At 43.4% G+C, this 27895-nt stretch overlaps 4 protein-coding genes across 6 annotated transcripts in view; 1 reads left to right on the top strand and 3 right to left on the bottom strand.

Moving 5' to 3' along the window:
* Positions 1 to 10: 10 nt before the first annotated feature.
* mrpl49 (mitochondrial ribosomal protein L49) lies at positions 11 to 556 on the bottom strand. The gene has a single exon (XM_061841715.1). It carries the CDS (start codon positions 554 to 556, stop codon positions 47 to 49), a length of 510 nt encoding a protein of 169 aa, XP_061697699.1. The 3' UTR covers positions 11 to 46.
* si:dkey-93l1.9 (uncharacterized protein LOC562339 homolog) lies at positions 506 to 11758 on the top strand. Its single transcript, XM_061841704.1, has 6 exons — positions 506 to 619; positions 2990 to 3045; positions 4968 to 5120; positions 6898 to 7132; positions 10074 to 10209; positions 10286 to 11758. Exons 2-6 carry the CDS (start codon positions 3037 to 3039, stop codon positions 10362 to 10364), a joined length of 612 nt encoding a protein of 203 aa, XP_061697688.1. The 5' UTR covers positions 506 to 619; positions 2990 to 3036; the 3' UTR covers positions 10365 to 11758.
* A 149-nt stretch (positions 11759 to 11907) lies between these two features.
* emd (emerin) lies at positions 11908 to 19389 on the bottom strand. Its single transcript, XM_061841728.1, has 7 exons — positions 19232 to 19389; positions 19059 to 19138; positions 18665 to 18760; positions 14455 to 14489; positions 14326 to 14351; positions 12478 to 12537; positions 11908 to 12402 (listed from the first exon to the last, which is right to left on the bottom strand). Exons 2-7 carry the CDS (start codon positions 19135 to 19137, stop codon positions 12222 to 12224), a joined length of 477 nt encoding a protein of 158 aa, XP_061697712.1. The 5' UTR covers position 19138; positions 19232 to 19389; the 3' UTR covers positions 11908 to 12221.
* Positions 19390 to 22012: 2623 nt separating this feature from the next.
* The window catches only part of flna (filamin A, alpha (actin binding protein 280)), a 48449-nt gene continuing 42566 nt past the window's right edge, over positions 22013 to 27895 (bottom strand). For all 3 annotated transcript variants that reach the window (XM_061841626.1, XM_061841644.1, XM_061841635.1), the window contains 6 exons: positions 27675 to 27790; positions 25570 to 25702; positions 25274 to 25450; positions 24985 to 25203; positions 24715 to 24912; positions 22013 to 23282 (listed from right to left, as the gene is read on the bottom strand). In XM_061841626.1, the coding sequence (XP_061697610.1) occupies positions 23098 to 23282; positions 24715 to 24912; positions 24985 to 25203; positions 25274 to 25450; positions 25570 to 25702; positions 27675 to 27790 (1028 nt within the window). In that variant the 3' untranslated portion in view covers positions 22013 to 23097. The remainder of the gene's footprint in view (positions 23283 to 24714; positions 24913 to 24984; positions 25204 to 25273; positions 25451 to 25569; positions 25703 to 27674; positions 27791 to 27895) is intronic.

Here is a 27895-nt window from a genome sequence, read left to right as displayed (position 1 = left end):
GTTTGTTGTGAGGTAGAGTTGAACGAGTGGATGTGACTGAACCTCTTCAGAAGCCTTTCTTGGTCAACCATTCTTTCAGCTCCTTATCGAAATGACCTTTCACCTTCAGAATCATCGTCACCTCGTTGACCTGAGTGGGCATTTCTTTGCCGGTCACGTCCTTCAGGAACTGTTTCACGTCTTTCTCCAAAGCCCAAATGTCCCCCTCAACCTTCCGGACCAGCGTCATCTTGCGGTTCCCGTTGGTTACGTCGGTGTAGACCGGAATGTTGTGCATGCGGGAGCGACGTATCATGTAAGGGAGGGGCGGCGGCGACTCCGCTGGCGGGGTCCACCCAGACGGAGTCGGTCCGACGTGCTTGGGCGGGGTGGGTATCCGAGACGGCGGGATGAGACGCTCGACGAATTTATATTCCTCCGTCGACTCCTCGATTGGCGATTTTGCGGCACAGAGGGATCTGAGGCCCACCGCGATAATGGGAGATCCCGGGGTCCTCCTGTGTACACCGAAGCCTACTCGCAGCGCCACCGAACGAATGGCTAAGCAGGCCGCCATGTCTGAACAGGAACGGCCAGTGCACGAACGGTGACAGCGGCGGAAGTCGTACAACAGCTTCCGGTATAGCGTTTTGTTTTTTTAAAGCGTCGAGGAGTACCCGCATTCTGCATTGCCCCCTGTCGGAAACTGTTATAACTGCACTTGTCTTGCCCGAAGTAGAATTGACCCCTCCGTACAGGGCACTTAACCACGCCTCCTGGAGTGACGTCACGCCATGTGCGCTGACGTCAGACAAACAATTAGGAAGAAAGGAATAGAACGAAACTGTCCGATTTACCGGCTGATTTCTCACTCGCATTCTTAGCTAACAGTGAAATATCGTTGAAAAGCATACAGCAGGGCTTCAAGTATTTCAGCGACCGGTATTTCAATGGTATTTCCATGCATATCGACGGGGAAACCATCGATATTAGCGCGAGATCTTTCCGGAGTCAGAGGAAGACCGAGAAGCCACATAATATAATATATTATAACCCAAAGACGAATTCGTCATTGACAGTTTCCTATTTTCGTGCAGAATCTGTATATGTATCTGTATAGCCGTGTGTGAACCACCGTATGAAGGAAAAGAAGGCGAGGCTTGATTTACGAGTTGTTTCTCTCGTTTTCTTTGTGTAACGTCACGCGCTCCCCTCAATAATTATTCTTGAATTAGTGCCGAACCTACGCAAGTCCCGACCGAGTCCGACAATCACTACTTTAGTGTCCTCAAACATCCTTCCTTCAGTCTTGGTGTCTCGGTGCACGTCGAAGGCTTTTAGGACTGCGAGTCCGGTTGGGTCACGTTTGTGCAGTCAGATCATCGCAAAATATCGCTCAACACAGATCAAGTGTGACAATCATTCACACGTAGCTATATTATGCAAGCGAAGAACTGCTGATTCATTTATATGAGACATGTATTGAAAATCAAATATAGGACTTACCTTCGTGCAAACATCTGTTCCGGTTGATGGATTCAGTTGATCATGCGGTCTTCCTCAAAGTTTTATCCATCAAAGACATTTTTCGTACTCGGCCTTCTGTTCCGGTTGATTTTTGATGGATTCAGTTGATGATGCGGTCTTACACAAAGTTTGATCCAACAAAGACATTTTTCGTACTGGGTCTTCGGTTTTGGAAAGGGTACGAATTGAACTCCACCAACTAGCCTTTCAGGATACCTGTCGTCACTATTATAAAGTCCGTGACTACACCTCTTAACCATATCTTTTGTTAAAGAACCCCAATACGCGATAAAACGGCAACAGAAGCTATACTGGACCATCCAGCCAGCGTTGTCTGAGATTTGAGTCTGAGATTATGCAGATCTCTGGCCTCTGATTGGTCAGTGACGCGGATTGTGCAACATCCACGGAGGGGTCAATTGAGACGCCAAATGGAGCTGAAGCTGCTGCCAAAGAGAAGTTTGGATCTACCCCACTGATCTAAAACAAACAAACAGACTGGATAGCGCATACATATCTAGCGGTGTATCGATTGGTTGAAGCCAGTTGGCCGCCATCTTGGTACTCCCAAAATGTGTGGAGTACATAGTTTACAGGTTGGATTATGGCGGGGTTTTCCCTCAAAGTTTGGCATGTAAAATTAAAACTGTTTGTGTGAGCTTGACATTTTTTTTCAGTTCTGGTAACATGTAAGATTTTTAATTCGATTTGGTAAGCCAAAACAGGCTAAGTGCAAAGGAAACATATAACACCGTGACTACCAAGAAACCTTGCATATTACCTTGGGCCCGATTTCCTTGACATGTTAACTTTTCCCAAAATACGATGTGAAGCACTAACATCATAACATAGCAAAACACTAAGCACTTTTTGCCATAAAAACATAAAATTTCAAGTCAATCAGTTGGATATATTTTTGGAAATAAGGACCCGCAATGGGAAAATACATGCTAAACGCATTGTTCATTTGTTGTCTCTGCGACGTCCTATTTCAGACAGAAAATTTAAACTTTGTTTCTTCGCATTTGAAAATCTAATTCAATTTGCAGACTTCTGTATTATGAAATTCATCAAACATGTAACAGAAAATGTGTTTTCTCACTTATCTATTGATGAGGTTTGGGAAAATATTGACATCGCTTTTTCGCGAAAAACCATCGGCCTATAAAGGTGAAGAGAGTGAACAGTGAACGACAACAACCGTAAACAAAACTTTGTTCAAGTGAATTAAACTCATCGGAAAATAATAATAATAAAAAAAAACCTTTACAAACAAACTTTAACAGTGTCAAAGTAAATCCTTCAAACTTACCTGTGCAACGTTTTCCCCTAGCCATGAAACTGCCGATTAACGCACAGGTCTGCGTGGTTGTTTTGGGAGTATCAAGATGGCGGATATCTGCTTTCGGCCACTTCCGTTTTGGTGGCCAATGAGCGAGCCAGTCTTTTATTTTTCATTTTATTTTATTCTATTTTTTTTTAGATCAGTGACCTACGCACCAGGCAAGTGTGCTGTAGGAAACGACCAACATGCATGAGGTGAGGATGGCTTTTGACAAATCCTTGTTGCATCATCATCATACAAGGAAATTGTCTCATCTGTATTGACTGAGACATGCATAATGTAGCATGTAATGTGGAGCATGGAAAACTTTTGTTTGTTTTTGATGGGCCATCTTTCCATCAAGCAGTCATTCCCGTTCTTTCAATTCAGTCGTTTGTGATGATTATAATCAAGCAATTCATCCAAATATTTTCTACACCGCTTTATCCTTACTAGGGTTGTGGGCGATCTGGAGTCTATCCCACCTGATTTTGGGCGAGAGGCGGGGTGCACCCTGGACTGGTCACCAGTCGATCACAGTTACCAAGCAGTTATTTAATAAAAGGTCCATTTAGTTGATGAAATAAATATACATTAACTGGAAAGGGGGCACTGTGGATCAGTTGGTAAAGAGTTGGCCTCACAGTTTTGAGGTCCCGGGTTCAATCCCAGCCCGGCCTGTGTGGAGTTTGCATGTTCTCCCTGTGCCTTTGTGAGTTTTCTCTGGGCACTCCGGTTTCCTCCCACATCCCAAAAACGTGCAACATTAATTGGAGAATAAATTGCCCCTAGTTCTGATTGTGAATGTGGCTGGTTGTCTCCATGTGCCCTGCGTTTGGCTGGCGACCGGTTCAGGGTGTACCCCCGTGTTGAACAACCAAAAGGGAAATCGACTTGGTATACAGTGAGGAAAAATAAATACTACAACCATTTTCTACCCCTTCTCCGGGTCGGGTCGCGAGGGAAGTAGCTTCAGCAGGGATACCCCAGACTTCCCTTTCCCCAGCCACTTTTTCCAGCTCTTCCGGAGGGATCCCGAGGCGTTCCCAGGCCAACCAAGAGACATAGTCTCTCCAACGTGTCCTGGGTGGTCCTCAGGGTCTCTTTCCAGTGGGACGTGCCTGGAACACCTCACCAGGGAGGCGTCCGGGAGGGATCCGAATCAGATGCCCCAGCCACCTCATCTAGCTCCTCTCAATGCGGAGGAGCAGCGGCTCGACACGGAGCCCCTCCCGGATGACCGAGCTTCTCACCCTATCTCTAAGGGAGACCCTGCAGAGGAAACTCATTTCGACCGAGCTCAAACCCTGGCTTTTTCTCTCACAGGAGAAAGAGAACGAGAGAGATTACAGAAGAAATTTGAATTTATACACAACCACAATGGTCACATGACATTTCATTCCACTGGTTGGCTCTTGTCATCCAATCGGAACCAAACAATCCCCTGAGTGGGATTATACTGTCGCCTTGAGCACGTCAACATGCTCCACCTTTTTCATTTGCAATTCAACAATTTGCAAATCATTTTATGAGATCAACGACCGCAAAAGATTTTCATAAAAAATAAATATTACAGGGCTCTTAACAATGCAAATCCTCAGTGAGCACGATTAAAGAACAGATGAGGTCCATGTGGCAAACTTTGCTCACACTTGCAGGGAGGCGCGGCACAGGCCGTAAGTCCACGCTCTGTAACTGGAGGGTTGCTGGATGTACCCCTGCCCCAGAGCAGGTTCTTGTTGTTGTTGTGTCCACGGGCAAGACACTAAACCCATATTGCCCATCTATGAATGTGATGGTCAAAGAGGCCCCAGGTGCAGAATGGCAGCCACACCTCCAAATTTAGGGTATGTCTGTGGAGGGAATTTATTGGTGTGTGCAATTGTAAAGCGTCTTTGAGTGTGTGCTATCCATTATCGTGATTATTATCAGACCTGATCAAAGTTGAAGTCGACAATAAAAACTTGGGAGGAAGGACTGAAACCTGCCACTTTATTTTGTACGATTATGTGAGTCGGGTGTTCCTTTTCTCATGTAATTGGAGGAGCTTCTTAACTTGTTGATCCTGTCTGTACCCTTAGCTTCACTCTCTCTCTCTTGCTTTCTTCATATACTCCCTCGCTCCCTCTCTCTTCAGAGTTGGTCTGAGGCCACGTTTTGTCACGTCACACAGACAGCTTCAGGAAGCAACATTGGGGAAGTAAATTGTCAGAGAAAACAAAGAAATATGGACGGAGAACGCGCGCACAACGGAGAAGCCGTCGCTCTCAATAAACCCAACGATATTGAGGTATGAAAGATGTGATAAGATAGAAAGAGAGAGAGAGAGAGAAATAGGTGGGTGGGTGAGTAGATAGATAGATAGATAAAGAAAATAAACAGACAGACAGACAGACGGACAGATAGATAGATAGATAGATAGATAGATAGATAGATAGATAGATAGTCCAACAGTGAAATTTTTTTTCCAATGATGTCGAGAGATGAATGAGAGCATTGTTCGTGAAAGAAAGTTGTAGTGTAAGTGTTGTTTTCACACCGCCCCGTGCGACTGGATTTTGACCCACGTATGTGTGTGTAAACAAAGCCCAAAACAAAGCAGGAGTTTCCCTTGCATTTGCTTTTTGGCTGTACTGGAAAAGTTGACCTCCCATTTTTTTTACTTACACAAATAGAATGCATAGTTTAAAGTGGCGGTGAAACCGTACGTGAGAACACGTTACGTCTTGCAGCCTTGGCCAAGTGAGTCACTCCCTCGTATGTGCGTCATTACATCGTGTAGCTGCACATCTCGTGACGAACAACCGCAAGCACCTCTCAAGGGTTAAACGACGCTTCCTATTGCGCTTCTTTCACGTTTCGCTTTGTTGTCATGATGGGGGAGTCCGAGGAGTGGGTAGGAAAACACCAAAAAGCGAGATGCTTATTGCTAAGCTATCGTGTCAAAACATCAAATTCAAGCCCGAGTGTCATCCCTATAAACATTGTAAAATAGATATTGGAATGAAAAATACATATAACATTATTCACTTCAATGTCTATGCGAAAAAATAAATATGAGCAGAGAGAGAGAGATTCGACATCCAAGTGGTCGCCATATTGGCTGCATCTCCTGCCCGTGACGTCACCATTGAAAACACGCTGTGGCCCCTACTACGGGACACGCCCCTTCAGACACGGACGCTCTTTTCGAAGAAGAGAACATCTCACAACTGAGTGAAGTGACCGGGGCAATATGACCCTATTGTTTCGAGCCATATTTATATGATCACGGCCAAACCACCTCCCCGTCCGATCCACCTCGCGCGGCGTACATGAGCCGCCTCGGCCGAAGCCGTGATCGGCGGACACGGCGCCGACGGGCACATCGACACATTTAGCACCTCTGATTTACAGACGCGGATCTTTTGTTACGTTCTGAAAGGATTATGTCCTCCCTCCCAATTATTGTTTTTTTTTTTTTTTTTTTTTTTTAGTAGCTCTATACGCACCTACCTGTCATTTGGAACCCACAAAGCTCTCATCGTTTACACCCGTGCAGTCCATTTTTCACAACGAACCGGGTTTCTCGGAAACTTATGAAGGGTAAATCCATCCTCCCGAGTGTTCAAGCAATGTCCAGCAATGCAACGAGCTGGCACTTTGGCTAACACGAAGGACCAACGAGCTACCTTCCCGCAGGTAAAACTAATAGAAACAAACGAGTCTGCTTGAGGGCGGTCCTGCCATGTACGTCACCTGCTTCTTCTCGAAAACAAATCCCTCGAAAGGATTTTCATGGCGGGAGTTACAAAAAGCCATACACGTGAAAATCATCTTTTGTGGTGAAAAAATGCATGGGTCTAAGTCGGCTGCCGTTTTTTTTTTTTTTTTTTCCATTACTAACATACTAAAAATCATGAATTTCATGACAGTGGCGCTTTAAGTGATTGGGTGATCCAGTACATTTCTCCGTCACAAATGAACCGCATTACGGCAGAGAGCAACCAAGTTTGAAGAAAAAAATAATCAGCCAACGGATACAAACTAAACAAACACTGCACCACTCGTGTGCCACCTCTCCACAGGCGATGACATCCCCTTCGGGAAAAGTGTACCGGCCCATCAACATGAACCACTACGCCACCAAGAAGAGCGCGGCTCAGAGCATGCTCGACGTGGCCTTACTGATGGCCAACTCGTCCCAGTTGAAGACCGTCCTCTACGTGGGACCTCAGTATCATTTCTACATCCCCCTCATCGTTTTGCTGTCTCTTTCCATCACACTGCAAGTCATCGTGGGCCTACTGCTCGTTTTTATAGGTGAGTAACGTAGGGGCCTGCATTGGTTTTGTTTCATACAGTTTTACTACTGAGGAGGAACCAAACCAGTCAAATGTTAAACCAAGCTAGTCACCCTCGGCATTTGGATGAAATTGACATGGAAATAATTCCAGGGTTCTATCTTTATTAACTTAACTTGAATGGATCGATCCGCCCGGGGCGCCTAAGCCACGCCTACTTAGATACTGTTGTTATGCACCGCAACCTACCGATCAAAATGGCGGACGCAGTGCGGTCGAAGCACGTTACGAGCGATTCATTAGAGCGAATTCCCGATAGTATTTCTGTTTCCTTTCTGCCTATGATATCAGAAATATCGACAAAGTGTGTACAGAAAGGCCTGAAATACTTTCACCAGGGATATAGTCATAATTTCAAGGTTTCCCAAACGGGAATGCCAGTTAAAAGTTTCTGCAACGTGTTGGCCGAACGTCCACGCGAAAGAATCAACCACCTCATAAACTAATGTTGCATATCGAATGGGATAAGATTTCTGATGCCTTATTGTTCATGCAAAGCAGATAAAGTTTGCATTTTTACGCGACATAAACATGTCGATTGGAAATATCTACGTTCATAGTGGATCATTTATTTACACAAATGATGGCGGTATGCCTGTTCTCTATCGGTCTGAACGTATGTACTGTACACGTAAATGTAGGCCCAAAATATTTGTATTCACGTGATGTGTTTAATCACAGATAAGAACACTTGAGAGCAGAGTCGAGGTGCGGTGGAAGCTTTGAGTTCCGCCTGGCTCAGGTAGAGCTTCCTCCTCCCTTTATAGGCGTTACATCGACTAATTGAATTGCTTACCTTGGAACAGTCGACTTTGTGCTGATTTATCTTTGATACGTTCAGCTGTTTTGTTCGCCTTAATCCACTGTTTGCATTTATCTAAATTACGCTTTTTGGTGGGAAAGCGCACCAGATAGTAATCTCTCTGGATAGCGCTCGTCTCCATTCCACGTTCCCCAGCCACATCGAAGCGCCATATTTCCAAATCCGACGTAAGCAGAACTATGAAGTAATAACTAGTTTCGCCTAGTAACCACGGGGTCTCTTTGTTTGTGGGTAACGGATCGCGGCTGTGGGCAGCACGGGCGGAGTTCAGAAAATGACGCTCACTGATTGGTCAAAAGGGAGCTGTCAATCACTCTCTCGGATCCATCCATTGGTTTGGGCTGCCACCGTTCCCAGTAACCCTTTAGAGCTTTTCAGGATAATGTCACGTTGCCACAAAACAAGCCCTTCGGAGATTTGACCGAGGCAGAGCGATGTGACAAAAACGGTGAAAAGGTTTGACTGAGCAATTTGGCCATTTTCTCCACTGCCGTATTTGGAACGTGTGACGTGCCACTTGAAAAGAAGAGGTTACGAGAGGTCCTTTAAATTACTTCCAAGATGGAACACCCCCTGGAGTATGCTTTTTACCACGTACGTGAATTTATACTCCTTGCCGACAGGCGCCGAGGGATTCATTTGTGTTTTTCTTTAAGTAAATAAAAAAAACAAAAAACAAAAACAAGTGAACCTGTTAATAGTAAAACAGGGTTGTCAAAGTCATTTTTCTCACGGGCCACATTGTTGTTCCGGGGTCCCTCAGAGGGCCGTGATGACTGTGGAACAAAAATATTTAACGGGAAATCCTGGTGGTTTGGATTAACAATGTATCCAATAAATCATGTAATATGTACTGTATCTTGAAAATGTGATGTTAAACCTCTCTCATTTAATGGTGTTTTGAGAAGATTGTGATCGACAATTACAAATTTTCAGGAGCGGCGCCATTTTTGTCGAGTCACATGATCCACGCGCGCGGATGTGGCGTGTTACGTGCCCAAACAAAGGCTCGCAAAGTTGTGACACAATTATGGCCACCGCAGCTCGGATTTATCCTCATCTGATGAAGAAATGGCAGTAACGGTTGATTGTGAAGACGGAGGAATACTTCCATGCAGATTTTAACCTGTGCCTGTAAATAATGTCGAATATTCAGATGGTTCTCCGGACGGAATGACGCGGAGTCTGACGAGCAAGCTCCGGCGAGCCGCAGGTTCAAATCTGTATGGAAGTATTCCTCCGTCTTCCAAATCAACCGATACTGCTATTTCTTCATCAGATGAAGATAAATCTGAGAAATCAGCGCTGGGCACAATGTAATCGAGCCTTTGGTGTGGCACCTGACATGTCACATCCACGCACGTAGGTCATGTGACCCGCCAAAATGGCGGCGCCCCTGAAAATCCGTAGTTGTCAATAAAAATCTTCTCAGGACACCATTCAATGGGAGAGGATTAACATCACATTTTCAAGATACAGTAAATATTACATGACCTATTGGACACATTGTTAATCCAAACCACCGGAATTCCCCTTTATCGTCTCATCATATTTACATCGTCAATTTATGAACGAGTTTTGGAATCAGAAATCAAGGGTAATGTGTTTTTCAATAATTCACGTTTGGTAACACAAAAATTCCTGTAATATCTCAATTACTAATTATTTGAAATTTTGGTACAGATTTTTACAAGACTCATGGAAATTGATTCTCTAGATTTGGCTTCGCGGGCCACATAAAATCATGTGGCAGACCAGATCTGGCCCGCAGGCCTTGAGTTGGACACCTGTGGAGTAAAATATTTTTTTTTTTGTAAGCATTTACAGTTGAAATTAGAAGTAGTCAATCTTTTTTTTTGGGGGGGGGTCTTCCAAAAGTACCCAGCACCCTTTGTTTGCAGACATTATGAAAATGTCTAATAAGAGTCTTCTCCTCCACACGAGTTAGCATTCAGTCTCCCAGTAGAGATTTCCAGCTTTATTCTTCTCCTGCCAGGGTTTTCCTCAAAAGTCCTCTTCTGGTATTGGTAATATATATACATGTTTTTTTTTTTTTGCTTTGACTCTGGACCACCAGTGAAGTACGATTTGAACGACGTGCGTAAACAAGCTAAGTTGAACAGGATGAACAACGTAGCGACCGTCATGGTCTTCTTCACGGTCCTCATCAACATCTTCATCACGGCGCTGGGCTTTGAGGGACACGCGCTCAGGTACGGCGCGGGGCGCCAAACACGCACGGCCGCATTTGTTGCTCCGACGAAACCACATCCATTTGCTCCTTGGCAGGTCTTCGCAAGACATGATGATCGAAGCGGCACCTCAGCGGTCCCCTCGGCCTTCGGAGCACAATACCACCGCCCTTTGAACACAGTACCTTTGATCTGTCAGCGAATGTAAACATTGCACGTTACATTTTTATTTGTAATGAAATATTTTTCTTTAGTCGCTCTTTAATATGTTGCACGATTCCGAATTTTGTATAAAAATACTTTGTCTATGATGATGTTGCCATGAAATGAGATTCAGTTTTTTTGAGCCATCACCAAGTGTAAATAATGTTATGAGTCGTGTTCTTTTCCGTTCGGCTTGTCCCGTTAGGTGTCATCTTTTTCCATCTAAGCCCATCTCGTGCATCCTCTCTAACACCCAAACTGTCCTCATGTCCTCCCTCTCAACATGCATCAACCTTTTCTTTAGTCTTCCTCTCACTCCTATCCAGCCTGTTCACACCAAGCGAGAACCTCAGCAACTTCATTTCAGCCACCTCCAGTTCTGCTTCCTGTTGTGTCTTCAGCGCCAGTCTCTAATCCGTACATCATGGCCGGCCTCACTACTGTTTTATAAACTTTGCCCTCCATCCCAGTGGAGACATGTCTGTCACATACAACACCAGACACCTTACGCCAACTGTTCCACCCCGCTTGTGACCTGTTTCTTCACTTCTTTACCACTCCATTGCTCTGTATTGTTGACCCCAAGTATTTGAAGTCGTCCGGTAGGTCAATTGGAGACTCTAAATTCTCTGCAGGTATGAATGTGAGTGCAAAGGGTTGTTTGTTTGTGCCCTGCAGTTGCCTGGCAACCAGTTCAGGGTATACCTGACCGCTTAACTGAAGATAGCTGGGATAGACACTCGGACTCCCATGACCTGACTGAGGACAAGTGGTGTAAGAAAGGGATAGGTGATTATTTTGAAACCGCTTATCCTCACGAGGGTCCCAGGCGTGCTAGAGCCCGTCTCAGCTATCATTGGGCAGGAGGCAGGGTACACCGTGAACCTGTTGCCAGTCACATGGAGACAGACAGTCAGCCGCACTCACAGTCATATCTAGGGGCAATTTAGAGTGTGCAATTAATGTTGCATGTATTTGGGATGTGGGAGGAAACCGGCGTGTCCACAGAAAACCCACGTAGGCACGAGGAGAACATGCAAAGCCCACAGAGGGAGGGCCGGAATTAGAACCCTGGTTGTCAGAACTGCGAGGCCAACCTTTTCTCTACTGTCTACTACAGTACTATAATTTCCGACCCACAAGCCACGAGTTTTTTCACACACTTTCAACCCTGCAGTTTATGCGGTGATGCGGCGCTAGCGTTAGTGCACGTGGTTATAAGCCTCGTGGTACACAGTTTACCGCTAGCCCGATTAGCTGACACTAGCACCGCGCTAATGGTAGCGCCGTGCGAGCTAAACTCTTTCTGTGTACTGAGGCTTTTGTCAATTGACAATTAAACTTTAGATTATAGGTCACAAAACACTGAAGGTGGGAAAAAAAATTTGTAAAATGATTTGACTTTGGGTCATTCTTTTTTTAGATCACAAAAAGTTGACATGAACAGGGTATCAGGGTACTCTGTATCGCTGACGTATCTTAAAGGATTAGTCTTTCTAAAATAGCGGGACACAGTGAAACTGTTCTTATTTATTATGCCTTCGTTAAGGAATTCCAGTAACTTTGGTAAATGCTCCAATGTAACAATAAGTGCCCCAAGAGGCCTCCAATACTTGTAAAACGATTGTCACATTTGCTATCTAGGAACCAACACAACATTGATGTGTCTTCATATTTGGGATTTGCAGACAGCATTGCCCAAATTTTAAATGTCTGAAAAACGTCAGTGTCTTTTAGAAACAAAAGAGTTCAGCAACAAATACCCCCAAAATATAGCAAGCTATAAGTCACGGAAATGACCCGGGATCCTCCAAGTGGCGATTTATTGACTATTGAAGCTTGAAAGGACTTTCGTCTTTGGTCATGTGACAATAGGTGTAGTAGGCAGCCGCTAACACCGCGAGCAGCAGGAGCATTCTCATCACTCCCCATGCGCTGCATCCAGACCGGACCGCCTCCTTGGAGTGTGCAGCGTTCTGATTGGCTGTTCTACTCCAACGCTGGACGGGCCTTTAGCACAGGAGGGAGCGACGAGGATTATATGAAGTCGTTTGCTTAATAAATGCGACAAGTTAACAGACGTACTGTGTCTCTCCGTCTGATTCCTCATCCTCATGCGGTTCACTGTTGAATCTCCTTTTCAGCCTGGGCGGAAAAATGCTTTGCTTTCATGACGGCAATGGCATCATTGCAATGGTGACTGACATTGCAAATGAGTCGTGCAAAGATTTATTGTGAAGAAAACTATGCACCCCCGCGCCTCACAATTCCAAACAGTTTGCATATGTCCGTGACATGCGCTGAAAATAGATCAGGATGAGGAACGATAGAGTGGCCCCTCACGGAATTGGAATCGATGAATTCTATTTCCTTTTCATTTCAATGTAAAACAAAAAGATTCAGTTTGCACACATTTTGGTTTGTTTCGAACGAAATGAAGTTGGTGAACCAAGGCTGCACTGTAACTATTTTTGTAGTACCAGAATTTTCGGCCCATAAGATGCGGCTTTTTTCACACGCTTTCAACCTTGCGGTTTATGCGGTAATGTGGCTAATTTGTGCATTTTTTCTAATGGCCGCAAAGGGGCACTCGAGCAGAAAAGGTAAGAGTGAGACCAGTGGAATATACGTGCCCAGGACGTGACTTTTACCGGTGTTTTTTTTTTTTTTTTTACTGACCCTGTTAGTGCTGCAGTAGCATCAGTGCTGTACTAGCGTGTTGCTGCCGTGCCTCAGTAATTTTTACCGGTATGTTTTTTTTTTTTTTTTTTTTTACCAGGCCCCGTTTCTCCGCATTAGCCCCGCACCAGTGCGTTTCTGCCCTGTCTCAGTGATTTAAGTTTTTTTTTTTTTTTTTTTTAAACAGGCTCTGTTAGCGCTGTGCTAGCGTGTTGCTGCTGTTTTACTGCCGCATCTCAGTGATTTTTACCGGTATTTTTTTTTTTTACCAGGCCCTGTTTCTCCGCACTAGCCCCGCGCCAGTGCGTTTCTGCCATGTCTCAGTGATTTAAATTTTTATTTTTTTTTTTTTTTAAACAGGCTGTTAGTGCTGTGCTACAGTGTTGCTACTGTGTAGCTGCCGCAACGTTTTTTTTTTTTTTTAAAAACCAGCCCTGTTCGTGCTGCCATGTTGTTGCTATGTTAAGCTAAGATAAGGTATTAAAACTTTGAAAACTCTTTGTGTACCGTCTTTCTTTGTAAATATCTCGTGTTTCAATGTTGGCACTTGCGGCTTTTACACAGGTGCGGCTTATGTATGTACCAAATGGTAATTCATTTACAAATGTACTGGGTGAGGCTTATAATCAGGTGTGCTCCGTAGGCCGGAAATTATGGTCTCTTTCTTGTCATGCAGAAATCAAATTGAAGGTACTCATTCAGTGTGTCAGCCCTCATCTGGTACTGCTGACCCAATTGCGGGATCGCCTTTAGTTATGGTAATCACTTCTTGATCCTTGGGGCATTTTGACAAAATTATGCTAGATACATTAAGATACCGGGAAAATGTTTTGAACTGTGGGGAAAAAAAATGTCTGCTTTCAGCCTATAAACTATTAACATGTTCCAAACAAGGATAGCAAATGCCTTCATGAAATGTCTCACTGGGCGAGTACGTGAGTGCTCACCGTTTGCCATTTTTTTTCCATCCCTGATGCGTTGCACTCACCTGCTTTATCAAAAGCTAACGCTGTTACAGTACCATCAGTAAGCCATTAACCCAAGACACTCAATGCAGTTCTGCTTACCTTGCACAGAGGAACCACTCAAACATACCATCCCACAAAAAAAAACAAAACATTCTCAAGTGTTACACAAGCTGACTTGGTCGTACAGGTTTTCATTGATGCTCCACCCAGCAGGATACACAATGGAAGAGTCTAACAAGGTGTGCGTACGCTGTAAACTCTGTGTGCACGGTAACATTGCACTCACATGTCTTCATAACATTCATGTTTGACCTGTGAAAATGAAAGCAGGGAGGAACGTAAGATGATTTACCACATCTGTCAAAACACAGGAGTAGTGAGTAACAAACACAGAGTGCGAAATTGCACCACTCACCGGGCTCCGGTACGTGACGTATGTAATCTCCTCTTCTGCGAAGAGAAACAACACATGAGTACACTTTCCCTGCTGTCCCTTGACGGTCCGCCAACGGAACACAGGTCATCGTTGACAGTTTATAAGATTAAGATTTGAGATTTCATTTCTACGCTGCTTATCCTCAATTGGGCCAGCTGACTCTGCGCGAGAGGCGGGGTACACCGTGAAATAAAGAAACATTTGCACTCACATTCATACCTAGATAGAAATTAGAGTTCTCAATTAGCCTATCATAAATATTTGAAAGAGCAAATATGTCTTGTAGTCTGATCCGGCCAGTACGTGGTGTTTGTCCCACACTGCCAAGGTTTATTTTAAAAATATAACTTTATTGGTTGTCAGATAAGCGGCACGGTGGGTCAGCTGGAAAGCGTCGGTTTCACAGTTCTGAGGTCCCGCGTTCAATCCCAGACCCGCCTGTGTGCAGTTTGCATGTTCCCCCCGTGCCTACGTGGGTTTTCTCCGGGCACTCCAGTTTTCCTACCAAAAACATGCGACATTAGTTGGACACTCTAAATTGCCTCTAGGTGTGATTGTGAGTGCGACTGTTGTCTGTCTCTATGTGCCCTGCGATTGGCTGGCGACCAGTTCAGGGTGTACCCCGCCTCCTGCAAGTTGACAGCTGGGATAGGCTCCAGCACTCCCACGCCCTTGTGAGGATAAGCGGTTAAGAAAATGGATGGATGGGTTGTCAGATATGTATGCCATAATATGTTAAAATACACGTAACAAGGCTAAAAATAAACTAGCTTTTGAATTCAAATATACTTTACTCGGTGGATCAGGATAAAATGCAAATTTTTGTCTGATACCAGTCAGGCCGATCGGATCGATGTAAAGTCTGCTTGAAAGCCTCCATTTGAATTCAAACAATTCTGCAAGGAATTAATATCTCAGAGAGACGTGCGGCTGAGGACGGCCCAACCCGTTATTCGGTTTAGGGGACCATTATTTTTTTTGCCCAGGGCCAGGTCACTTTGAACATTTTTTTTTTTTTAAACAAGTGAAATACTGCTTAAAAACAGCTATTCAGTTCACTTGGGGTCATTAAAGTGTGAAAACAATTTGAAAAAAAAAGAATGAGAACTTTTTGTAGCACTGCTTGTGGTGCTTTCCAATTCTGTAATTTCTCACTGGATTGGTAGAGACACTCAAGAGCAGTGGACCAGAACCACGCCACGGGCCATTTTGTGTCAGGCCACATGTGAAAATCCAATATCATTTTTTTTTTTTTTTTTTGGGGAAGGGGGGGGGGGGGGCCTTTGGTACACTTTGACTTTTCAGGGCTCACCAAAGTAGTTTCACCACGAGTTGTATCGGTAACAAAAGCTGTACTTAGCATTGACCCTGCAGTAGAGTAAGTGGAGAAGGTTTCAGCAGTGCCAGAAAGTTGTACTATAATTCTCAATATTCCCCATATTTTGACAGATGACAGAAAACGGTCTATAGCAAATCAAAAAACATGTCTCAATGCTTTTGTTCAAGGTGTAGTCGCCCAAATTGAAGGCACTTTAATGACTTTCTCAGTTGGGAAAAATTTCATTTCTTACCAACTAGGGGTCCGTGTTTAATGCTGTTTTCTATCATGTATTAATATCCGACTACTAACTTATAGACTGTTTTCGAACACGTGACTACATCCAGGGTACCTGGCCGTGTTGGATGGGTTCACTATACTGACGCCCTGTTCACTAATGCTTTTGCATATAGACCGGAGTTACACATATGTTCGTACGACTGTTAAAAGTGACGCATGATGGCTAAAAAGACTTTGGAATGTTATCGGGGCTCATTAGATGTTGTTTCAAGGAACCGTTACTACGAGAAGTGCGCTTTGATCAACAATATCGACCCATATACCTTGGAGAAACAAAAATGGGGCACACAAATGTGGGCGTCAGTAACCTATCCAGACAAGGTCCACTTTCTCCACTTCTCGACAAGCGCTTATACCGTGGACCAACTAAAGAATTACAAAGGTCTGGAGCCCTGCACCCAATTCATCGATGGCTGCGTTCGTCTTGCAGCAGTACCCATTGTAAGCACACAACTAAGGTTAGTGTACCGCGTGACTATAGTCAGTGTTGTGTTAAATTATGTGGATTATACCAACGAAAGAGGTGTAGATTATTATTTTTGTTTTTGTTACCGAGAGCGAGTGAGAGAGAGGTTCGACCGGGAACAGTCCCAAGTGGAGCTCGGCCGCACCTCTTTCTCCACTTCCACGGCTACATTTTCAACTCAACTCAGGAAACAGCTAGCGGTGCGGTAACTCGTTTTTGAAAACTTATTATAATGAAACAGAAAAAACAGATTTTGGAGACATGCATTGCATTCACCCACGAGTATTGTGCTTGGCTGTTAGATCGGCTCTGCGAATACGAGACAGCCACAGTTGTCATTGTTTGGTTGCTAACTGCTCCATTTTCTCGCACTGGTTCTTGATCACAGCTGGTAGTCGAAAGAAAGACGCTTTACAACCCCGTTTGAGCAACCGATAACATAGCAGTGCGGCCCCATTCATACGCCTTTCTGGAATGATTCCTGCTTAGTTATGTGTGTTTACGTGAATTGACCAAACCATGATGGCGCCCGCATTCAAAATCGGAAGGTGTGCGACGTCAGTCGAAAACAGAGAGGTTTCCGATTACCCATCATGCCTTGCGACGGATGCCATACTGTGTGTCTTAGAGTTCAGAGAACATGAGTGAATGGTGAAGTGTGAAGTTTTTTCTATCGTTAATTTTTCCGTTTGGTGTAATCATGACGTCGTTTAAAGCAAATGCAAACGTAGTGGACAAAAACACGTTTGACGCTTTAAGCAGAGCCAGATACTTGGAGAAATTGAAGGACATCGGCGGCAAAGATCCATATGAAATCCAAGCAAGCGACTGGAGTGACAATGTAGAAGGTTACCCTGACATTACATATCCGATATCATTAATTATCTCGTGAATTCTGTGAGCGCATATACCCTTGATGAACTACAGGCTTAAAAGTCTCTACAAGCCTACAATGACTTTGTAAGTGGGTGGGTTTGAGATGTACGGCAACGGGTGGTCGGTAATCGGTGTGTAATGACGGCTCGGGTAAGACATTCTCAGAGGTCTACCGATCCTCTACTTCGTCCCTGGATCACATCCCAAAAAGATGGCTGCGTTATCTTCGGCCATTGCACCTGTATGGCCCGTCTTGGAGAAGTCTGCCCTTCTTTTTGCAGTCGAGGCTTCAGTAAAATTACGGGATAGCAAAACAGTTATAGAAGAGAGATCTTACCGGTTACCACTCTCTGCAGTTAAAAATGTAAGATTTTTTTTCTTTTAAAGAATTCCCCGTTATACCTTTGTGTAGAATACATAATTTATTCATTCCTCGTTGCCTCAAGTATTTAACTGAAAACGTTATGCGTTACGAAATTATCCGAGCAAACTTTATAGCCTCTCTTTGTTGGATCAGGAATAAATCCTGCTCGGTTGATCCTCTCCAACCATAGTTTCTGTTTTTCTGTCGACGGTCGCTTTGTTTTACTTTCCTGGTTGACAACGACATTTGGAATATCAAAATACTACCTCTTTGTTTGCCCAGATTCAGCGCGGTTAGTACAGCCCCAAAACTACGCGTGTGTGGCCCATATTATCGGACTTTCCAGGGGGTCTGTGATGTGAAGATGAAAAAACAAAATCGTCTGGAAGCTAATCGTGATGTGAGAATTGCCCTTTCCAGGGTTGAACCACGTTTTGATTTATTGTGCAAAAATAAAAAGCAAGAGCATGTGAGCCACTAAAATTGAGTATTTCTTTCTACCAGAACGGCATGGCTGTGTCCAGCACTACACTATTGGCGAAAGTTGAGGTTGGGGTTCCGGGAGCTTTTTGAACGACTCACTGGGGGCTCCGGGTTGACTTTGGGAACCACTGCCATTCCCTTGCTTCAGACACACAAAATGGCAGACAAGGGACTCCTGGGACTGTGGTGACGTCAGCGGAAAACTACTCAAAAGTTGTGTGCGGTTATAAAGATTTCACTTTGGATTGTGGAAGGACTGATTTCAAATATAAATGAATTAATACGGCACAGTGCCTTACAAAGGCAGGAAATCGTCACTTTCAATTTCCTACCATTGTTGACGTCTCAAAAGAGGCATTACATGAATACAGGAGCATCCTACCTTCCTCTCTGTAGTAAGTCTTATCAGAGGAGGGTTTCACTGGCAGTTGTTGCATGGCTTCCTCGAGCTTCTTCACGTACAACTTGCGAGTGGAGTCTGCAGTCGCAGAAACACAGATTAAAATCTTCAATATTGACACAAAAAGACGCACAATTATGTGTGACGTGGCTTAATTAGTGAGCAGAACGTCCACACGGCCGTGTAGTACGAAATTCAATCCCACGGAGGACGGCAATTGGATGGCGGGAGAACAAACCTTCAACGTTAGCTTCAGTATTGGGAATTATAAACAGAACTTTAGAATGTGTTACAAAAGTGCCATCCTTGCTTTCGTTCAAGGTGTATTCGCCCAAGTTGAAGGCACTTTAATGACTTTCGGAGTTGTGTTTCTTACCGACTATGGGTCCGTGTTTAATGCCGTAGTCGGTCAGCAACTGGCTGAGCTCGTCATCGCTTTTGCCGCTCAAGGACATTCTGCGGGATCGAGTCGAGGATTAGGTTCGATGGAGTCGACCGATAAGACAAAGGAACGAACAAAAACAATGGAATGAAAAGATTTTAACTTACTTTTGAAACAAACAGAAGCGTTCTGCCTCGTAGGGGAGGGAAAAAAAAGAAAGTCTCCCGAACAGACAAATTTTGGACGGAGGCGGGCGGAGGGCGTGTTCATCTAATGACGTCACAGTCCCTGCCAAATCAGTTCTCGGGAAGAGGGAATAGTTTGGATTTGAATTAAAATATTTTTGTATTGAATTTTTATACGGAACACTGTCAGTCAATATTAATGGCTCAACAAATACGACGAGTTTCTCTTTTTTTTTTTTTGCCTTCTGCACTCTAAGCAGATCTATATTTTAAACTCATTTTTATTTATTTTTAGGAGGGGGCATGTATTTTGGCCCACTCTTCACGAGCAAACTTCCGTTTGTCTCAGGTTTGAAGAGGGCTTTCTCCAGACGACACGTTTCACAGATGTTTCAATGGGATTTCGATCAGGGCTCAAAGAGCCAATTCCACTGTTTTGGAATTTATGTTTTGTGTCATTATCTTGTTTCAAGGTGAACACGCTTTCTGACGCCGGGGGCAGCACATTTCTCTCTTGATTACCTTGATAGTTTTGACATCCCTCCACAGATTCAAGACACCCAGTGCCAGATGTGCCAAAGCAGCCCCAGAACACAACAGAGTCTCTTCCGTTGTTCTTTTCTTGGTATGCTTCATTTTTGCATCAGTGAACATCACCGATGTGCCTTCCCAAAAAGTTTAACTTTTGTCTTATTGACGTTGCGATCTGATACTGATGTACTGTATCTCGAAATTTGGAGTTCAACTTCAATTCATTTGGAGGTTCCTCTGGGCTCTTTTACAATTCCCATTATTCGCCTCTTCATCGATTTTCCGGTGGCTCAGCTGGTAAAGCGTTGGCCTCACAGTCCTCAGGACCCGGGTTCGATCCCGCCTGTGTGGAGTTTGCATGTCCTCTCCGTGCCTGCGTGGGTTCCTCCGGGCACTCCGGTTTCCTCCCCCATCCCAAAAACATGCAAAATTAATTGGAGCCTCTAAAATGCCCCTCGGTGTGATTGGATGCGCGGCTGTTTGTCTCCATGTGCCCTGCGATCGGTTGTCAACCAGTTCAGGGTGTACCCCGCCTCCTGCCCACTGACAGCTGGGATTGGCTCCAGCACTCCCCGCGACCCTCGTGAGGATAAGCGGCAAAGAAAATGGATGTTCAACTGTAGTAACAGGAACATCAAGCTCTTTGGGGATGATCATAAATTGTCGAGTTTCTTTCAAATAACCCTAAGATAACGCTCTTCTAGACTTCCTTTGTTCGATGTGGTACACACCATGTACGTCACCAAACAGCACGATCACTCTTGTTGCTCTTTAAATAGGTTAAATAGGCTGACTGGATTACAAGTGAACAGCAGGAAGGATCACGTCCATGCAGTTTCTGTTACTCCACTCTGGGTGTCACCCAAATGCCACAAATGGTGAGCTCCTCTGAACTCTGCGTTCCTTTGTTTGAGATTTATGGCAGGCCCAGATGTCCCAAAATAGGCTTCGTAACTTCTTTGTTCAAGTCCAGCAAATTTGAGACTCTGCTGATCTAAATGACCGCCAAAGATATGGAATCTCGTAGTACTTTACAACAGTCGAAACTCTATTTTACTAGTAATAAGGAACATGGGCGTGGTTCAGACCAGTGAAGTGAGGTTACTTGTACCCCAAGGTGTGTTGGGCAAATAGGTTTGGCAGTTCCAGATGGGGGTTTAACTCGCTAAAAAGTTTATCTGCACAAGGCTTGTAGATGACTTTTAGTTCCTTTCATCAGGAAGCCGACAAAGGGGGTGGCTCTGGATTACTGGCTCATATGCCACCTATTATCTTGAGTTGATATACAATATATTGCTAAAAGCATTCACTCGCCTGCCTTGACTCAGATATGAATTGAAGTGTAACTCCAGTTTTAATCTGTAGGAATCAATAGGACATTGGTCCCTCCCTCTGTAGCTAAACATCTTCAACTCTTGTGGGAAAACCAGAGGAAAAACCATAGGGCTCTAGATGTCTGGCTCATCCTTGGGTGCAATTTCCTGATGCTTGAAGGGGCCACGCACATCTGTTAAAACAATACGCAAGCATAAACACCATGGGAATTTCCAGAAATCACACATCTGAGGAAGGAGACGGGCTGTGTCCCAGAGGTGAATGTTGTTATCTGGTCCAAAATGTGCAAATCAACCACAGAACAAAGGCTAAAGATGCTGGATGAAGCTGGGTTTAAAAAAAAAAAAAAAAAAAAAAAAAAAAGTCAAGAGTCCTGAAATGCTACTCAATACAAAGGAAATGTTTGTAAACTTTTGACCTTGAAGAAAAATAAAATTCTCATTATAGTGGAATTTGACAAAATGAATAAATAAATTTTGGTGATCCCGACTGACCTGAAACAAGTTTAGTCTAATTTGACTTCAAACAGCAAAACAAATGAAATGTTTTTGCAGCGTATGTGAACTTCTCGCTTCAATCATATCCTAAATTGAAATTTGGGTGTATGAAAGCAAATCTTAATTTGTAACGTTGCAGCATTGAATTGCTGTTCTTACCCTACTGTTGGGTCAGCAGGGATTCACCTCCCTTTGTCTGTGTGAATGATTGTCTATATGCCCTGCAACTGGTCCCCACCAGTCCACAGGATACCCCACCTCACACCCTAAGGCAGCTGGGAAATGGATGGGAGTTACATTTCCATTTAGTGAGTGTAGCATTTAAATGGGACATGAAACCAACAATGCATCTGTTCACAACTGACAACTTGAAATCACAGCACGCCAAAAAAAAAAAAAATACTAGACAACAACTTTATTGAATATCAAAATACTGTCTTACAAACATTTAAAAGCATTTTTTATTCAGGACAAAAATATTTTTGTAGCGAGTGAGCTATACGGAAGAAAAAAAAAAAAGGCAAGAATGGGAGGCAGCTCAAAATGTGAGAAACAGAAAAAGCAATTTTTTTTTTGGTCACCATCTTGGAAAGCTGCGACGAAGCACAACTTTTGTCCAGCATCGTTTTCAATTCTTCCCTTTTTAAAAGAAACGTTTGTAACAGGTTGATTTTATCCTGAATCTGAGAGGCTCTTACAGAGGGGGGGGAAAAAAAAAAAAAAAAAAAAAAAATACGCCGTGGCATCCAACACAGGGGAAAAAAAAAAGCGGTGTTGTGAAAAGCTTCGCATCAGTTGACCTGATGTTTTTAATGTTTAATTAGATTTCTATTGTGCATAATTTTAAGAACAGCAGTGACTAAAACTGGTCACACCATCAGCAGGTATAAAAAAAAAAAAAAAAAAAAAAAAAAAATGAACATATTGAGCGGACTGGACATTTTTACAATCACTAAACACCACCACCACCACCACCACCACACCACCCTGGTCAGCATGAGTTATTACATTTTATATAGACAATGAAAATGTCTTTCTGGTCAAACAAAGGAAGGCGCGTTAAACACTTGCCTCACTGTTCATATAAAATGTAAACTTCATATCGGGCCAAACTCAGTGGGAGGAATTATGCACCATTAAGACTGAGCCATCTACCAATGGCCACTACACTATGCCCAAGTTTTCAAATGGAAAAATATCCCAAGACAACATCAACTGCTAGTTTACAATCATGAAAAGGTGCCCTTATTCTCCTTCCCGAAACTTTGCTTGTGAGAAATGTGACAACGTGATCGATTCTACAACTGAAAATGAAGAGTAATATTTGCATCTTTGGGAGATTGGTGGTTTTCTAAAAAATAAAAAAGGTCTGCATAAACTGAAATCAGGCTGAGGGAAAATTATAACATGGGTGGGACACGGAGCTGTAAACAACTACAACAGTGGTAAGAGAAGTTGCTGATGGTGGTGCAATTTTTCTTTCTTTCAGACAACGATATAGAAGGGGCTGCCTGGAATGTGATCATCCCCCCATTTGACCACTAGGATGTAGTCTCCCTTCTCTTTGAGCTGGTAGCTGACGTTATACAGGCGGTTGCCCAAATGTTTTACCAGGATCTCCTCGCAGGGAACTTTGGGGCCATCCACCCCGACCAGCAGCATGTTCCGACCTGCGGATACAGATGGAAACAGCACTGTTAGTTTGATGGTCCCGTATTTTTACTCTTTAGACCTCCAGAGAGCGACTCCAACATGGACTTAGACTTCATGAAAAGACAATTTTAAAAGGTTTTAGTCATACAAGTGTCCAGGAAAAGCTGACAGCTAGTTGTTTAACAATTTGTCCATATTTGACCAAGACCGGCCCTATTCCTCTGATTGGCTGCCTCCGTGCATATAAAAAAAAAAAAATAAATAAAAAATACACACTGATTTATTACATTGATAGCTGTGGCTCAGGAAGCAGAAATCTTTGCTCATGACAAATATGCTCAAGGTATTTAAATGAGGTGATTTCAGGCTTCTTGGCAGGAAAAAAAAAAAAACGAACTCAGGAATGTGAGGATGATTTTGATTCATATCTAACATTTACTGAGGCACCATCGAGCCAATATTACATCTCAAATTTGTCCTTTTGGTCAGGGCTTGGGGTTGTTTGTTACTCCAGGATCACTTTTTTTATTTTTTCCCCCTAAAGTCTCCCAACCCGAGGTCGTGCATGCACAGTGTACTTTTAACAAGTTCTTTAGTTCAATAGCAACTCAAAATCTACAACAAGATGCTGTAATTTCTCGAGTATAATGCGCACCCCTGAATATGACCTAAAAAATTAGGAAAACCCTTCAACCAAAGTACACCACCAATTTGCCGCTACCCATGTGCTCAGAATATTAGGAATGATCTATATTTTGTTAGGTTTGTACTTGTATTGTTTTTCAAAAAAACTCTCCATACAACAATCATTAATAACGTGCATGTTCTAATGTAGCAGTAATATAGTCTCAGGACAGGCCATGCTTCTCCTGGTCCCTGTAAAAGCCTTTGAGGCGAGCCATCGTTGTTTCAAACTGCGGTGCTACTTCTGGATTGCTGGCATCATTGGCACGAGCAATGATTTCTTTTAAAAGCGGCTGCACAACTAGCCATTGTAGTTGACATTTTTTGTCTTAGTTGAAGTTAAAACAAACTCACGGGCAGTCATTTCTGATCTTTGGTGCGGTAGCAACAACCATCCTACGCGAACGATCGTAAAATGCAAGCTCCCAGAGGAACTGCGAGAGCTCAGGTTGGGGGCGCACATTACCGTAATATACATGTGTGTGTGTGTGTGTGTGTAACATAAGACATCGAATATCATTTAGAAATGTATATATATATATATTTTTTTAATCGCACTATGTACCTGTATACGACTATACAATGTGATTGTATTTTTTTTTTTTAAATTTTTCATCCTTACCTAAATATAATGCGCTATATTAACTTGTTGAAAATATTTTTGGATAAACGTGCGCATTATTTGAGAAATTACGGTGCCTTTCGATAACTGGCATAAGTCAGGAGCAAGGCAATAAGAGATGTTTGAGAAAGTCAAAAACATGCCTGCTTTGCTGCAATCAACACTGAAGCTGTTCTTCTGACCAACAAAGGCCCTGTTGAGGCCGTGACCTTTCGCCACCACCTTGCTGGCATCTGACCGGGTAGGAGCACCTTGCTGAGAGGAGCTGATGGCACGTGTCACGGGATCAACCATGACAAAGGAGGTTTCATGCATACTGTGGCTGGACACAAGCTTGGAACCTAGAAAAGCGTGAGACAGGGTTATCCGTCACACTTTCCTCAGTAAACTCTTCACATGCGCGTCTCTCTCACCAGTGATCTTCGCCTTGAAGGGGCTTCCCACGATGTGGTAGGGTCCACCATACTTGATGGATATGAGATAATTCCCAGGTGCCATTGGGGTGTATGTAACTTTGTAGCCCTCAGAGCACTCCACACAGTCCATCTTTACTTTGGAGGGACCATCAATGGTTACAGCCAAAGCCCCAGGCCCTGCATTACTCGTGTTGACCACAAATTCACATGCTGTTCCTGTGGCAACAAAAGGAGGGTTGGCGTTTATGGCATGACAATTCTCCCACGCAGGACCGCAGCTTGTTACCTGTGCTGCCTCTTTCTAAGCCCGGTCCGTAAGCAGACACCATGCCGGGGTCTCCAGCCTGGCCCGTCTCTCCGACACGGATCTTAAACGGACTACCGGGGATGTGACTTCCGTTGAACTTCACATCAATTAGATAGAGACCATTCTCTCTGGGGATGAAGCGGACTGCGTACTTATCTAGATGAACAGAAAAAAAAAATGACTTGCGGTGTTGACAATTCAACAAAATTAGATTATTATTTTTTTTTTTTTTAAAACAGTTTTAAAATTAGTTCATATTCCAGTTTTGTGGTTACCTTGGTCAATCTCAGTAACACAACATTCCTCCAGCGCTCCTGACGGGCTGTGTACCTTTGCGTCGATCACACCCTTCGCTCCGTTCAGGCTGACTGCAAACGATGCTGGCTGGTTCACCTTCAAGCCAGACTCCTGCTCAACAGAACACTCGCGCTCTCAACCTGGCATCGCCGTTGTTCAGCATTTAAGGTAACCCCACCGGCATTATTCAGCATGTAAGACTATTCATTTCCACCTTACCTGGAGGTCGCTAAGAAGGCTAAAGAGGAGGCTGTGTAATACAGAACTAAGAAGGAATTTAAAGTAAAAGGGAGGAAAAGTCTTGAGTGTGCATGCATTTATACTAATTAGCTACCTGGACAAACCAAAAAGATAAATATATTTTTTTTGCATAGGTGACAAAACTTACACCACTCTGAAATTATTGAAGCAGAGTTGAACTCAGCTCAGCAGGGCTCAACGTTAACGATCGCCCGAAAAGCATTTTCGGGAAAGTAAATGCACGATTGCCTGACCGGGCAAGTGGGGATTTTCACAGAAATATCGTAATTGCGCATTTATTTAAAAAAAAAAAAAAAAAAAGTCCAAGTCGATAGTTTTGATAATTCCTGGCAGACATGGTGTGAAACCACGTGACAACAGCTTAACATATGAGTTTCTGATTCGCTGGAGCTCGACTGAACAAGCCAATGAGCTGCCTTCTCCGACGGCATAACGGCTGCCTCGTGCTTTGGTCAAGAGTAGTTGAACATCGAAATACAAAAAGAAAATCCGAGGTAAGAGAGTCCGACAATTATTATATACAAATGATAAGTGCTGTCATCGATGACAATAATATTTTAACATGACACGATTAGTCCTTAGTAGATATTGTGATGAAACTACAAAACCGGCCGACATATTGTTGAAGGCTGCATCCGCTCAGTCTTGTAAAGAAAATCCACACGTTTGAAATTACACACTGATTTGCTAGATTTTCTGATTAATAAAAATATTTAGCATTTTATTCACTCATTTGCTAAGTCATTTGTTATTGCGCCAACCTTTTGCCATATATTTTTTTTTAATTCACTAGTCATTTGTTAAGTCATTATTTAATAGACATTTTGTTAGTCATTTGTTATTGTGCCAAACCTTTACCATATATTTTTTTTAAATTTATTTTTATATTTTATTTATTTTTGTCACATGGATACAATAAATGATGCAATAAACAATAACAAAACTTATAATATGTTTTGTATGATGTAGGAATTATCAACAGTTGGTATAAAAGCATGTCATATTTCTTGAAAGCTATGGCAAGTGGGCTTTCGGATGGGGCAAGTGAGATTTTGATTCACTTGCCCAATAAGACAAGTAGCTGCAAAAGTCAATGTTGAGCCCTGCTCAGTTCACCTCGTGTATATTGTGAATAAAAAGTATTAGGGTTAAGTTGACCTATAAACTGCTGTCAAGTGAGTAAGCACGCATTTATGATTGTGATTAAAAAAAAAGATGGATCATTTTATTAATCCAAATAAAGTTAGGAATCCAAATTATGTATTTCACCTAAATTAAAAACACTCTTGGGGTTAATTGTCAGACGTTTCTCTTATCCACAGTAGTCATACCATGTATACACACACTAAATGTGTAAAAGGGGGGAAAACAGCCCATGTCAGACCTCTTTAACCCTTTAGCACCCCGGAATCACATTTAGAGGGAGGGAGGCTGTTAACAGCCTTTAGAATGAGGCACGAGAAACACACACAGTCCTTCCTTATCCCAGAAGCCTTTGGCACTGCCCAACAATGCAGCAGCAGCAGAGTGGCCCGCATCTCTCAAGACATTTGATCCACTCTGTCAAACAGCACCGTCAAGCCATCCTACGCTAAAATGGCACAATATCTATCTGGCTCCACTTCATCCGCATAAACTTCTTTGTAAGAAGTTCTGCTTTCATGGTCCATTGTTGCATTTTCCCCTCGACACTCCTGATTGTTAATACCTCAGAGTTGCATTTTACACAAAGGTCACTTTACAAGCAGTTGCATTTTGGGCAGTGCACTGCGGCCTGGTGTGTGCTCGCACATGGACGTGTGTGAGTGTCTCAGAGCCTCACCTGAAGGCTGGCAACAGTGAGGCGTCGGGCATCATCCGAAGGAGAGGCCACTGGAACGATGAAGGGGCTATCAGGAATGTGCTCATCATTAAAGCGGATTGACACCTCGTAGTCTCCTACACAGAAACATTCCCAATAAAAAGGCAATCACATTTATAAAGCTGTCCAAATGTACAACATTTTCATATAATACATGCAAAGTTCAGTCAAGTCTGTGCTCC

This window comes from Syngnathoides biaculeatus, chromosome 2 (genome assembly GCF_019802595.1).
Source record: "Syngnathoides biaculeatus isolate LvHL_M chromosome 2, ASM1980259v1, whole genome shotgun sequence".
Classification (NCBI taxonomy): domain Eukaryota; kingdom Metazoa; phylum Chordata; class Actinopteri; order Syngnathiformes; family Syngnathidae; genus Syngnathoides; species Syngnathoides biaculeatus.
Note: the sequence above shows the minus strand (reverse complement) of the source record. Positions and strands in the feature narration are given on the sequence as shown.

What these genes read in the sequence shown, in the direction of transcription:
- mrpl49 (XM_061841715.1), bottom strand. Translation starts at nt 556, where the DNA reads ATGGCGGCCTGCTTAGCCATTCGTTCGGTGGCGCTGCGAGTAGGCTTC.
- si:dkey-93l1.9 (XM_061841704.1), top strand. An exon ending in CCTACTGCTCGTTTTTATAG is followed by an intron (nt 7,133 to 10,073) that starts GTGAGTAACGTA and finishes CTGGACCACCAG; the next exon opens with TGAAGTACGATTTGAACGAC. An exon ending in TTTGAGGGACACGCGCTCAG is followed by an intron (nt 10,210 to 10,285) that starts GTACGGCGCGGG and finishes GCTCCTTGGCAG; the next exon opens with GTCTTCGCAAGACATGATGA.
- emd (XM_061841728.1), bottom strand. Translation starts at nt 19,137, where the DNA reads ATGTCCTTGAGCGGCAAAAGCGATGACGAGCTCAGCCAGTTGCTGACC. An exon ending in TAAACACGGACCCATAGTCG is followed by an intron (nt 18,761 to 19,058) that starts GTAAGAAACACA and finishes CTGCGACTGCAG; the next exon opens with ACTCCACTCGCAAGTTGTAC. An exon ending in GAATCAGACGGAGAGACACA is followed by an intron (nt 12,403 to 12,477) that starts GTACGTCTGTTA and finishes CCTGTGCTAAAG; the next exon opens with GCCCGTCCAGCGTTGGAGTA.